This window comes from Aethalodelphis obliquidens, unplaced genomic scaffold, assembly GCF_003676395.1.
Source record: "Aethalodelphis obliquidens isolate GAN/ISIS:26980383/991018 unplaced genomic scaffold, ASM367639v1 scaffold56, whole genome shotgun sequence".
Taxonomy (NCBI): domain Eukaryota; kingdom Metazoa; phylum Chordata; class Mammalia; order Artiodactyla; family Delphinidae; genus Aethalodelphis; species Aethalodelphis obliquidens.
Genome location: NW_020838000.1, coordinates 11,814,962 through 11,828,942, shown reverse-complemented (window position 1 = coordinate 11,828,942; position 13,981 = coordinate 11,814,962). Strand labels below are relative to the sequence as shown.

At 40.2% G+C, this 13,981-nt stretch overlaps 1 protein-coding gene across 1 annotated transcript in view; it reads right to left on the bottom strand.

Annotated features, from left to right (window-relative positions):
• NEK11 (NIMA related kinase 11) overlaps window positions 1-13,981 on the bottom strand; it is a 109,758-nt gene that overhangs the window by 56,169 nt on the left and 39,608 nt on the right. Inside the window, 1 exon segment of the mRNA XM_027086481.1 lies at window positions 11,645-11,829. Coding sequence (XP_026942282.1) covers window positions 11,645-11,829 — 185 coding nt within the window.

Here is a 13,981-nt window from a genome sequence, read left to right as displayed (position 1 = left end):
AATGAAAAAGGAGAAGTAACAACTGACACTGCAGAAATAAAAAAGATCACGAGAGATTACTACAAGCAACTCTATGCCAATAAAATGGACAACCTGGAAGAAATGGACAAATTCTTAGAAAAGCACCACCTGCCAAGACTGAATCAGGAAGAAATAGAAAACATGAACAGGCCAATCACAAGCACTGAAATTGAAACTGTGATTAAAAATCTTCCAACAAACAAAAGCCCAGGACCAGATGGCTTCACAGACGAATTTTATCAAACATTTAGAGAAGAGCTAACACCTATCCTTCTCAAACTCTTCCAACATATAGAAGAGGGAGGAACACTCCCAAACTCATTCTATGAGGCCACCATTACCTTGATACCAAAACCAGACAATATGTCACAAAGAAAGAAAACTACAGGCCAATATCACTGATGAACATAGATGCAAAATCCACAACAAAATACTAGCAAACAGAATCCAACAGCACATTAAAAGGATCATACAGCATGATCAAGTGGGGTTTATCCCAGGAATGCAAGGATTCTTCAATATATGCAAATCAATCAATGTGATACACCATGTTAAGAAATTGAAGGAGAAAAACCATGTGATCATCTCAATAGATGCAGAGAAAGCTTTCGACAAAAGTCAACACCGATTTATGATAAAAATCCTGCAGAAAGTAGGCATAGAGGGAACTTTCCTCAAGGCCGTATATTACAAACCCACAGCCAACAACATCCTCAATGGTGAAAAACTGAAATCATTTCCACTAAGATCAGGAACAAGACAAGGTTGCCCACTGTCACCACTCTTATTCAACATAGTTTTGGAAGTTTTAGCCACAGCAATCAGAGAAGAAAAGGAAATAAAAGAAATCCAAATCAGAAAAGAAGAAGTAAAGCTGTCACTGTTTGCAGATTACATAATACTATACATAGAGAATGCTAAACATGCTACCAGTAAACTACTAGAGCTAATCTATGAATTTGGTAAAGTAGCAGGATACAAAATGAATGCACAGAAATCTCTGGCATTCCAATATACTAATGATGAAAAATCTGAAAGTGAAATCAAGAAAACACTCCCATTTACCATTGCAATAAAAAGAATAAAATATCTAGGAATAAACCTACCTAAGGAGACAAAAGACCTGTATGCAGAAAATTATAAGACACTGATGAAAGAAATTAAAGATGATACAAGTAGATGGAGAGATACACCATGTTCTTGGATTGGAAGAATCAACATTGTGAAAATGACTCTACTACCCAAAGCCATCTACAGATTCAATGCAATCCCTATGAAACTACCACTGGCATTTTTCACAGAACTAGAACAAAAATTTCACAGTTTGTATGGAAACACAAAAGACCCTGAATAGCCAAAGCAATCTTGAGAACAAAAAACGGAGCTGGAGGAATCAGGCTCCCTGACTTCAGACTAGACTACAAAGCTACAGTAATCAAGACAGTATGGTACTGGCACAAAAACAGAAAGATTGATCATGGAACAGGATAGAAATCCCAGAGATAAACCCACACACATATGGTCACCTTATCTTTGATAAAGGAGGCAGGAATGTACAGTGGAGAAAAGATAGCCTCTTTAATAAGTGGTGCTGGGAAAACTGGACAGGTACATGTAAAAGTATGAGAGTAGATCACTCCCTAACACCATACACAAAAATAAGCTCAAAATGGATTAAAGACCTAAATGTAAGGCCAGAAACTATCAAACTCTTAGAGGAAAACATAGGCAGAACACTCTATGACATAAATCACAGCAAGATCCTTTTTGACCCAACTCCTAGAAAAATGGAAATAAAAACAAAAATAAACAAATGGGACCTAATGAAACTTCAAAGCTTTTACACAGCAAAGGAAACCATAAACAAGACCAAAAGACAACGCTCAGAATGGGAGAAAATATTTGCAAATGAAGCAACTGACAAAGGATTAATCTCCAAAATTTATAAGCAGCTCATGCAGCTCAATAACAAAAAAACAAACAACCCAATCCAAAAATGGGCAGAAGACCTAAATAGACATTTCTCCAAAGAAGATATACCGATTGCCAACAAACACATGAAAGAATGCTTAACATCACTAATCATTAGAGAAAAGCAAATCAAAACTACAATGAGATATCATCTCACACCAGTCAGAATGGCCATCATCAAAAAATCTAGAAACAGAGCTTCCCTGGTGGCGCAGTGGTTGAGAGTCCGCCTGCTGATGCAGGGGACACGGTTTCGTGCCCCGTCTGGGAGGATCCCACATGCCGCGGAGCGGCTGGGTCCGTGAGCCATGGCCGCTGAGCCTGCGCATCCGGAGCCTGTGTTCCGCAACCGGAGAGGCCACAGAAGTGAGAGGCCGGCATACCGCAAAAAAAAGAAAAGAAAAGAATAGAAAAAAACCAGACTCCACTTAACCCACTTGCTCTGTTACTCATTACTGTACGTTCTGTCTGTGAACTGTACTCACTGTTGCCACAAAGGATACAACTGGCACTATTGGCAAACTTTGAATATGGAAACTTTATTAGAAAATAGTATTGTATCAATGTTAAATTTTCTTAATTTGCAAATTGAATCATAGTTATGAAGAGAATGTTCTTGTTCTTAGGAATAGCCACTGAAGTATTTAGGGGTAAGATGCATGATTATGTAACTTTTAAATACTTAGGTGGGGAAAGAGGTGGGGAGAGAATAAAACAAATGAAGTGAAATGTTAACCCCCTTGAGTTAAGTCGAGTATACTTTCTGACCCTCTGTTCCTTCATCTACTAGGAGAGGGAGACTGGGCTGAACTCTTTCAATATTATTCACACTGTGAGCCATGAAATTCAATGAGGAGTGGAGCCTGGCATCAGAAAATGTTAACCAGTGAATCTGAATGAAGTGTTTGCAAGAGTTCTTTGTATTTAAAATAAATAAATAAATAAATAAATAAATAAATAAATAAATAAATAAATAAATAAATAAATAAAATAAAAGACAGAGGAGAGCCTTCTCAGAGCCTGAACACAGTGAGACTGCAATGTTCAGAGGATACACAAAGGGCAAAACAATCTCAGGATTTCAGGGCTGGAAGGAGCTTGAAAAATTGTTCTCCCTACTTCTTCATTTTAAAATGAAAGTGCTTCCCCTGATTAATTCTCTGGGCTGACATCTTCAGATACTGTTCCCTCACACTCTTCATCTCCTTTAACTAAGGTTCTGAGACATCCTTCCAGTGGACCTCAAAATTTTGCATGTATCAGGCACATTCAAGTTGCTTGTTTAAAATGCATATTCCTGGGCTGTATCAACAGAGACTCTGATTCAGTAAATTAGGATAGGACCAAGGAATCTGTATTTTTTAAATAAATAAATAAATTTATTTATTTATTTTCTTTTTTGGCTGCATTGGGTCTTCGTTACTGCGCGCGGGTGTTCTCTAGTCTCCGCGAGCGGGGGCTACTCTTCCTTGTGGTGCGTGGGCTTCTCATTGCAGTGGCTTCTCTTGTTGCAGAGCACAGGCTCTAGCCGTGCGGACTTCAGTGGTTGTGGCACGCAGGCTCAGTAGTTGTGGCACATGGGCTTAGATGCTCCACAGCATGTGGGATCTTCCTGGACCAGGGCTCGAACCCATGTCCCCTGAATTGGCAGGCGGATTCTTAACCACTGTACCACCAGGGAAGCCCGGAATTTGTATTTTTTAACAAGCATCGTAAGTGACTCTGGGACAGGCCATAGACTGCACTTTAAAAAAGTGCTGCTAGATAATGACACAAATGGGCCAAATAGTTACTATCTCACCTATTAACGGGAACATTTTGTCCAATAGTTTGAAAAATTCCAAAGGCAAAAGATGTATTTGAGAAAGTCTGGGGTGAATAAAAATTATTTTATAATATATTTTTAAATTTGTAAATGGAGTTCATAAAAAGTGGGGAAAATGTCAAACCACATTATGCTCTTAAAAGCAAAATAAGAAGATCCAGTTTTTAAATAGTTACTAAAGAATGCCATGTAGTATTGTGACATTTATGTCTTGAAAATATAACTGAGCACACTTGGGTTTAGTTGCTAATTTTCTTTCAAATTCTTTTAGAGTAAGTTTTCTTCCTGCTGAGGTAAATGTACATAAATAAGAATAAAGAGGTAGAATTTTTTTTTTTAAGTAGTGACATGAAATAATGCTTTCACCTATAAATCACTGGACTGTTTTTTTAAAATAAACTATTTGGAGTGTTTTATTCTGATTCTATTTTTGATCGCATATTTATAGAAAGTCATATATCATAGCTAAAGCCACACTCCAAATGCCAGAAGTTCTACTGGGCTTATGAATTGCTTGATATTAGTGCATTCATACATTTCTCTTAAATGAAACTAGTTTTGTTTTTCAATTTTTACATCAACAACTTTAAATAAAAATCAGTGGCCTTATTTTTAAACTTTTTTTGTGAAAAGCTTAAAATATTTCATAGTTTAAAGAAAGAAAGTAAATGGAACAAGTCAAATGATTTTACTTATGGTACTTACAAAGATCATGAACAGATAAGTTTAGGTGTATAAAAACACAAGATACATACTATTTACCATCTTCTTTAGCTGAATAAAGTCTAGACCCATAGAACTGGCACAGTGAATTCAGGGAGGCCTACATAGCCAGGCAGGAGCTGCCCAGGAAAACCAGAGAGCTCTGATGGGATGCACCTCTCTGAAGATATCTCTAGTTCCCTTAATCAGCAGCAATCCCAGCAATGCAGACCACTGAAGACAGCCCTGATGTGTGGACACCTGGAGCTCACACTGGGAAGGATAATGCTATAGACAATGTTTGTGTCCCCAAAAATGCATATGTTGAAATCGTAACCCCACAGTGTGATGGTATTAAGAGGTGAGGCCTTTGGGAGGTGAATAGATCATGAGGGTAGAGCCCTCATGAATAGGATTAGTGCCTTTATGAAAGAGAACCCAGAGAGTTCCCTCCCAGCTTCTGCCATGTGAGGACACAGCAAGAAGACGGCCATCTACAAACCAGGAATTGGGTTCTCACCAGACACTGAATCTGCCAGAACCTTGATCTTAGACTTCCTAGCCTCCAGAACTGTGAGAAATAAATGTATGTTGTTTATAAGGCACACAGTCTACGGTATTTTGTTATAGCAGCCTGAACGGACTAAGATAGAAGGTCACTAATCAATGCCACAAAGATCAATATACCAGGAGTGTCTCTCATTCGTGGCCTCAGACAGAGCTTCAGCAGTGGCTTTGAAGGACAACAAAGGGTTTGTCTCTAACAGTAGACCCAAGACATCCAGCATGAAGTTGTAAGGACCCTCTGAGAACCAATAAGCCTGGTGGTGCATGCCATTTCCAAATTCACTTGCAAGAGCCTACAGAGACTCACTAGAATTTCAACATTATAAAACTCAACCCACTTACTTGATTTATTTAAACAATTTGCATAAATGAGAAACATAAGAGGAGATTTAAAATTTTCTTTTTATATTACAAACAGATCCTTAGAAAGTATTTGCTTGAATGTTGCTATTGGACCCATTAGTGTTTAAAATTTTCCATGTTTCCTCCTTCTGGCATGAATCCTCACACTAAAGGCTGCAAGCCAAAAACTCAGAGGTAAAAATTAGCTCGCCTTCTAGAAAACAACCTGGGGGGAGAGTGAGGTCACACTGAAATAATGAACTATATAAAGACAGCTTCCATCGTTGACAGTCTATTAGGAGGAAAGGTCTGATAGTCCCTTTTTTAACTTTATTTTAACTCATAAAGTTAACAAATTAACTTTATTATTTCAAATACCTATAAAAACCTAATAATATACTAAGTGTTGTTTACTCTATCTTAAAATTAGGACGGGGTCAGAAAAATGAAGTAACTTGTTCAAGGAAATGGACCAAGATTTGAACAGAAGTCAGTGTGATGCCAGAGTCCACACACTTTCTACTGTTTCAAACCCTATCTAGTCTACTATTGATAGAAAATAAAATAATTAATTATATTATCATTACATTAAGACATGTGTGTGTGTACAAATTGATATACATGTGTTTTTGTGTCTATGTACATGTATGTATTATATAGAGATAGATCAAGATACAGAACATAAGCGAGAATAAGCCAAGGGAAGGAGCGGGTTTCCCATAAAACAGGATGATCTGGTGGACATGTGCACTGTGAGATGTTTACCACAGTCAAGCTGATTGACACATCCAATATCTCACATGATTTCTGTGTGCGTGTGTGTGCATGCACGTGCACGTGTGTGTTGAGAGCACTTGAGATCTACTCTCTTGACAAATGTGAAGTGTCTAAGTGCAGTATTGTGAACCATGGTCACCATGCTATACATCAGATTCCCCAGAACCTGTTCATCTTGTAAACGAAAGTGTTAGCTTTATATTTTGCATAATTCACACAGACAGGCTTGATTAATGTAGCTGTGTTAAAATCTATGTTTAGTTTAGTGCCACCATCTGAAACATGTTTGGTTAACATTGTTGATATGAACAATAAAACAATCTCTATTGATTCATGTCCAGGTAGAAGTAGATAATTTCATGCTTGGGAAGGTAGGCCTCTCACTGTTGTGGCCTCTCCTGTTGTGGAGCACAGGCTCTGGACGCGCAGGCTCAGTGGCCATGGCTCACGGGCCCAGCCGCTCCGCGGCATGTGGGATCTTCCTGGACCGGGGCACGAACCCGTATCCCCTGCATCGGTAGGCGGACTCTGAACCACTGCGCCACCAGGGAAGCCCTGACTCTGTTAAATATTAAGGGAGGAATAGGAGCAATCCAAGTAAAAGAAAAACAGGAGCAGCTTTCCCTATACCCCTGTGATCCTGGTCCTGGTCCTGGATGAAATCCAACATTCCAGCCATGTGATTGCCAGAAAATCTCCTCCCTGGGTTCCCATTTCCTCATCTACAAAATATAGTTTATAGATAAGAATCCACTTCTTCAAAAAGGATGGGGGCATGTTTAGAGGACACAGGAGCCAATCTGAAGGAGCCCCACTAGCCGAAGCTGGACCAATTTGAGAAAGAAAATTAATAATGACAGCATTGGGCTATAACCCATAGAATAAAATAAATATCCCTGAGTCCATACTGATATAAATAATTGAATAAAGACATCAATGGAGGAGAAGGAACAGTGGAATAGCTCTTTCTAACAGGACAGCCCTAATTAATAAATGTAGAAAGAATGAGGGAAATACATAATCACCATTAGGCAAATATCACAGTAAAAACTGCTCAAGGCAACTACCACTGAAAAAATGCTAAAATCAGGGCATGAAAGTTTGAGGAGAAACAGGATAGAAGGTTGCTCAGGGAGCCGGGAGAACAAGGCAGGTAATTTTCATGAATAACAGCACCCAGCTGGTGGCCTGAGCAGAAAACCACACCCACCAGCAGAGCCAGCCAGACTCCCCTGTCCTCAGCTGAGCCTCATCTTTGCTCAGTGCTCCATAAACACTGACATGGTTTTCTTCTATGACTGTATTTTCCTGTTTCCACACTGGTCATTCCCCCTTTTTTTGCAGTTCTCCTCCCTGGCTGCCCATTAGAATCACCTGGAGAGCTTTCAAAAATCCTGATGCCTGGGTCATTCCCCAGGCCAATTAAATCAGACTTTCTGAAGGAGGGCCTCAGCCCTTATTAGTTCTGAAAGCTTTTCAGGTGATTCCGGTGTGCAGCCAAGGTTAAGCACTACAACTATATTGATACAATTTTTATTTAGCTATGTTAATATCACAGTGCAGGAAACAGACAAGTCCAACCTTCCCTGCTTTCTGACAAAGTGCTTTCAACATATATGACAGATAGAAGGATCCAAAATTTTACCACCGGCTTTTGACAGAAATAAGGTGAGAGGCAGCTGGAAGCAAGTGGTAAAGAATTCGTCAAAAGGAAAGAAATTTCCTGAGTACTAATTTTTTGTGGCTCATTACATGGGTTCATGATGCGATACAAAAATGAATCAGAAAAAGATCAATCCCACACGCTGAGAGTCTGATCTGAGACGGATGATACTATGTATAATGTGCTGTGTGTCACCAAGCTGAAATGCGATGAGAGTCGGGGATCGGGTGAGGAGTGATTTCCAGCCAGGAGATTATAGGAATCTTTGTAGAGTGGGTGACATTTCAGCGGGCCTGGGAGGATGGGTGGGAACTGAAAACATGGGGCCAGGAGGAAGGACATTCTGAAAGGGCACAGATGAAGAGGTGGGAAACTGTGGAGGAGGGACAGGGGACAGCAAGTTGCCCCATTTCCCTGGCTGGAGGAGAATGGAAGGCACCAATACCTGAAACATTCTGTCACTTTGGTAGTTTGGGTACTATTCCCCATCAAAGATTTGGTTAGATCTTGACAAGAAGTTGTGAGAATGGGGTAATTTGCTTTTTACACTCATAATCTGATGTGATGTGTCCAAAGGGTTGGGTGGTGGACATAGCAGCCTCGTGAAGGCATTTATATGTGTGTATTTCAATCTTGCAAGGCTCCAAATTAAATTACAGAAGAGGAAACTTGGGGATCAAAAAACCCAGCTATTTCAATGGTGAAAACATTTTTCTGTGAGGTGCAAGTCTGGCCATCTGCCATTTCCAATATTATTATTTTACCTCAATAAGAAGAGGATAATGCCAGGTTTGTGTGAGTTAAGCTCATGAAGATGAGAAATATCTCGGTTAGCAAGGAAAACTAGCGACCCACACACGTCATTCCTCAGGGAAGTGCGTCCTGACAGCTCAGCAGGTGGAACAGGGAAGCCCAGCAGCTGCTCCCCGGCCAGCGGCCGTCACCATGGCAACGCCCCGGGGTGGGAGGAGCAGCTCAGCCCTTGGAAACCGCCAGCATTTAAAAAGTAATGCAGATGATCCTGGATTGGATCCTAAGCGAGAAAAAGACATTCTTATAGAAATGTCCTTTCTAAAGACATAACTGGGACAAATGGGCTCAATTTGAGTGTGAATTGTGGATTAGATGTGTGGTTCTCAAACTGCAGTGTGCTTCAGCCTCACCTGGTGGGCTTGTCAAAACACAGATAGCCAGATCCCACCCCCAGAATTTCTAATTCGCTGTGGCTGTGGTGGAAGCTAACAATCTGTATCTGTAAGTAAAGATCCCAAATGATGCTGATGCTGCTGGTCTGGGATCACACACTGACAACCACTGGATTACATACCAGCATTGCATCGATGTTAATTTCCTGATTTTGATCTTCGTACTGTAGTTATGTTAAGGAAATGTCCTTGGCCTTAGAAAACACTCATAGGAGGATTTAGGACAAAGGGGCATCATGTCTGCAACTTACTCTCAAGTGGTTCAGGAAAAAATAGATAGATAGATGATAGATAGATAGGTGATAGATAGATAGATAGATAGATAGATAGATAGATAGAAAGGATAGAATAATAAAGCAAATGTGAAAAAATAACAATTGGTAAATCTGGGTGAAGTGTATATGGGAGTTCACTGTGTTCTGTAACTTTTCTAGTAGATTAAAATTACATGAAAATTAATAATTAAAAATTAATATAAGGAGAGAAAGTTATAGCTTATCATCTAGCTCTGTCCAATATGGTAGCCACCAGCTACACATGGTTATTTACATTTAAAGTAATTAAAATTAAATAAAGTTTAACATCCAGCTCCTCAACCATACTAGCCATATTTCATCAGGTGCTAAAGGGCTGTATGTGACTAGCAACTACCATATTGGACAGCACAAATATAGAGTATTACCATCATCACACAAAGTTCCACTGGACAGTCCTCACTATAGTGAAAAATATTTTAAGATCGTGAGAGTCTCTTTGGAAAATTCAGTGTGCCGAGAGCAGCAGCAGAGGTAGCAGTAATAGGCATAAGCAATAGGAGTCAGTTGCTCCCCACATAAGATAGTTTATTAACTGAATGGGGCAAAAAGAAGAAAATGATTAAATTATAGCTGATGGATCATAGTGTAGCTATATTTGTAAATCCCTGGGTTTTGCATAGATCAGTGACATATTTGCCAGAGCAGCTGTTCTTACCCATGCTCTGCGCACCTCATCATTTCACTGATTTTCTTAAAAATCTGTTGGATAAAGGAGAAGTAAACACCCAAATGTCCTGGTTCTTTTTCTTTTCTTCCCCTGCTTCTCCTTCAAGCAGAGGAGGGGCAAGACTGGATGGGGAAACTCCCAGCAAGGCTGTGCCAGGGAGACCGTCCCGAAGGGGAACAGCCAAGACCTGGATGATATCAAATTTTCAGATATTCTAACTTTGCTACTGGTTTCATTTTGGATGACACATCAGCTACCATATAAAGCACAGCGAGGCTGGGTTCTGTTGCTATCTTTACTCCTTCCGATTTGCTTCTCCTCCTTCCTCTTCTTTTCCGCACCTCAGACACCCAGCACCCTCTGACCCAAACAGGCCTGCCTCCCTCTCTAAAGAGCATCTTCTTTCTTCCCAGCGTCATTTCTCTTGGGCCCCAGCAACACCCAGGTGATGAACTGAATACATTCTAAAGTATGAATAGAGCCAGGTTCTCCCAAGGTACATTTGGCTAACACTAGCTCTCAGAATGTTCTGGAAGATACTGTCTGAGCAAGGGCATGTTTGGGTATTCTCTTTCTGACCCAACCCCTGTAACTCCCCTCTCCCTAGCCTCTCAGGAGTGACCACCCAGACCCACATATGCTGCACCTTGTCAGCCCCAAGCCCCCTCCACCTGGCACCTTTCTCAGCAGCTTCATGTTCACTTGGGCTCAGTAAAATGCACGCTATTATCACTTGGGGAGAACATGGAATGGCAGGGAAAACTGCAAATACCTGAAGCCATAAATCATAAATCAGTTAATATGAAGGATTTTCATGGGTAAAATGAGCCATATTCCCATTTCCAAGTTTCCATTGGGGAAAATGAACCACAGAGCTAGAACCCAGGACTCAGGAGGTGTCCCTCTCCTCTGTCCAGGCCTCTGTTACGGCATTTAAATGTCCATCTAATAATCGAACCGTTGTCGGAGGCTTGGAGAATGCACCCCCCACACACACACACACCAAAAATAAATATGCTGGATTGTTTTTCTGCATCAATTCCTCCCTAAAATACATTCACTCTGAGTTTTCCAAGAAAGAGAAACCCTTCATCAGAAACAAGTTTGTCAATTACATAGACATGATCACTCTTAGCAGCAAGACACAACATCCCAGGTATTTATAGTTCACCTTGTGGTTGGCTAGTTAAACTTCTGAGATGTCTCTTTACAGACAGCTTTTTACTATGAAATATATATATATTTTTTCATTTATTTATTTTATTTATCTTTGGCTGCATTGGGTCTTCATTGCTGCATGCGGGCTTTCTCTAGTTGCGGCGAGTGGGGGCTACACTTGGTTGCGGTGCGCAGGCTTCTCATTACAGTGGCTTCTCTTGTTGTGGAGCACAGGCTCTAGGCACACGGGCTTCAGTAGTTGTGGCACACGGGCTCAGTAGTTGTGGCGCAGGGGCTTAGTTGCTCCGGGGCATGTGGGATCTTCCCAGACCAGGGCTCGAATCCATGTCCCCTGCTTTGGCAGGCGGATTCTTAACCACTGTGCCACCAGGGAAGCCCTATGAAATATATTTTTATTAAGATTTCAAAAAGTGAAGGAGAGTCTCACCTCACAGTACTCTGTGAAAATGCAGAAATCATCTTGCTCCACAAAGCTTGCATGGAACTTGACGATGGCTAGATGGTCCAGCTTGGAAAGGAGCTGGACCTCCAAAGTGGCCTGCAGAGTCTCATTTGGATTGAGTTCTCCAGTAGAGATTTCCTTCAGAACCTTTCTGCAGCCAAAAAAAAAAAAATTTTAATACATTTAGAACTCAAAAACATGTTTAATAGATGTGAACAGCGGTGCAGGGCCATCTAATTAATGCCCAGGCTGTGACCTACTCAGAGTTCTGCTATCACTGGTGACTCCTGGGCACCCTGGGTCTGCCTCTGTCCTGGCAGTGCCCTCCACACCTGCGGCCCTAGTTTGGTCACACGGGGCAGAGACAGGGCTAATCTTGAGTGGCATGGCTGAAGCGGCTCTTCCTCAGCCTCTAGGTGTCTCTGTTTCTGTCTTTTTCTGTCTCTTTGTGTGTTTTCTGTCTCTACTTATCTGTTTTCCTGTTTCTGTCTGCTTTTCTATTTCTCTCACTATTCCTATCTTGGTATCTCTCTGTCTCTCTCTCTCTCTATATATATATACATATATGTGTGTGTGTGTGTGTGTGTGTGTGTGTGTGAATATAATATAATTATAAAATCTGTCTCTCTGCATCTGTCTTATCCTTTTTGACTCTCTTTTCCTCTCTGACTCTCTCTTTGCCTCCGCATGTGTGTATAAATACACATGCTTCTCTCTGTCTCTCAGCTCTAAAATTTTCCAAATCTATCAACTTAATATCAGCAGAATCAATATCTACTTATTTTCTTTTTAAAATTATCCTTGGCATATCATACTTTATTGCTACCAGTATTTAGGAAAAGAAAAAACTCTAAAAACATTGACAGAGGTATTCAAACATGTATAAATGGAACAAGAGCTCATTACATCTCCAAATTATTAACTTAAAAATTGTGGTAACTAATGAGGAGTGGATGAAAACATTATCTCTTCCCATCTACAGAAAGAAACAGACTGATGACCAAACCAATTACAGTGCCACAGTGTAAACAGATTGCCGGGAGAAGCACTTTAGAGCACCAATTATGTATGCAGACAGATTCCACTGATTATAAGTGAGCCTTAGCTGTTCATTAAGCTCTGCAGGACCTGTACTAGAAGACATTTTGCAGTAATGTTATTTAAGAGTAACTATCTATGCATATTAATGAAAATGTATTTATAGTAGGAGCTCTCTTAATTAAAGGCCCTTTAACCAAATCCTAGATTAACCAGAGCTCTGCAGTCCTTTCTAACAGATGCCAATGGCCACCTTTGTGTTGGGGACGCGGTGGCCAGCAGGTGCTCTCTGGACCACCTTCCAGTTAAGGTGTTTACCCAAGTCGTAGCGTCTATTCCCAAACCTGTTTATGCCACTCGTGCCCAGTATTGTAAATCTGTGACTTAAATATGACAAACTGATGAAGGATGAGTGAGTGTTGTCTCTGCTAGAAAAACTAAGTCAAATGCTTACCACAAAGCTTAATAATGACAAGTTGCAAAAAAAAAAATGCTGTTAAAGAAGTAATTGATAAGACAGTTCTAAAACGTTGGTTTAAAAATGTAAAAATCTAGAATTCTGAACTGAGATTGCTAAATTCTCATTCTACTTTAAAGAAGGTAAACTTGGAAAACTTAATCAACTTAACATGGGTAAGTTTATGCAAAAAAGATGAAGCGACCTCTCATCAGAGGACATCAGATGTTGGCTGCACAACAAAAATGAGAGAAAATGTACAACAATATGTTTTAAGTTGATATAAACGTTTTAGTTATGTCATTTCATTTTTAAATTGTTCCCTTATGTAACTAAGGACCAGCCCCAATAACACTGGACAGGGGCCATCACATTGGTTTTGTTAGGTCTTGAACGCCCTACCAGGCCCCTACTTGATAATGGAGTGGATTCTGGAGAAATTCTTGCTTCGTAACGTGTTCTATAGAGAGACTGTTCTAGCAAGAATTTGGTTAAAAATGACCTCATGTTATTAAGAGTGGCATCTCAAACTGTTTGGTATAATAAAGGAACTTGAAATGACAGACGCGGTTGTTTTTCTGTAACTTCTAAAAATGATAAAGCCGTAAGCCAAATGACATATTCATGGTACTTTTCCAGTACTTACTGCGCCCCAGCCAACGTGCAGTTGTAAAAGTCACAGTGGTTAATTTATATAGCACGGCACTATAAAGCCTCACTCAAACTTGCAATATTCTCTTGCTGTGAAGGAACAAATGCTATCGGAAGTTTTAAGATACTTATTTTTTCTTGCAAACATCAACTATTG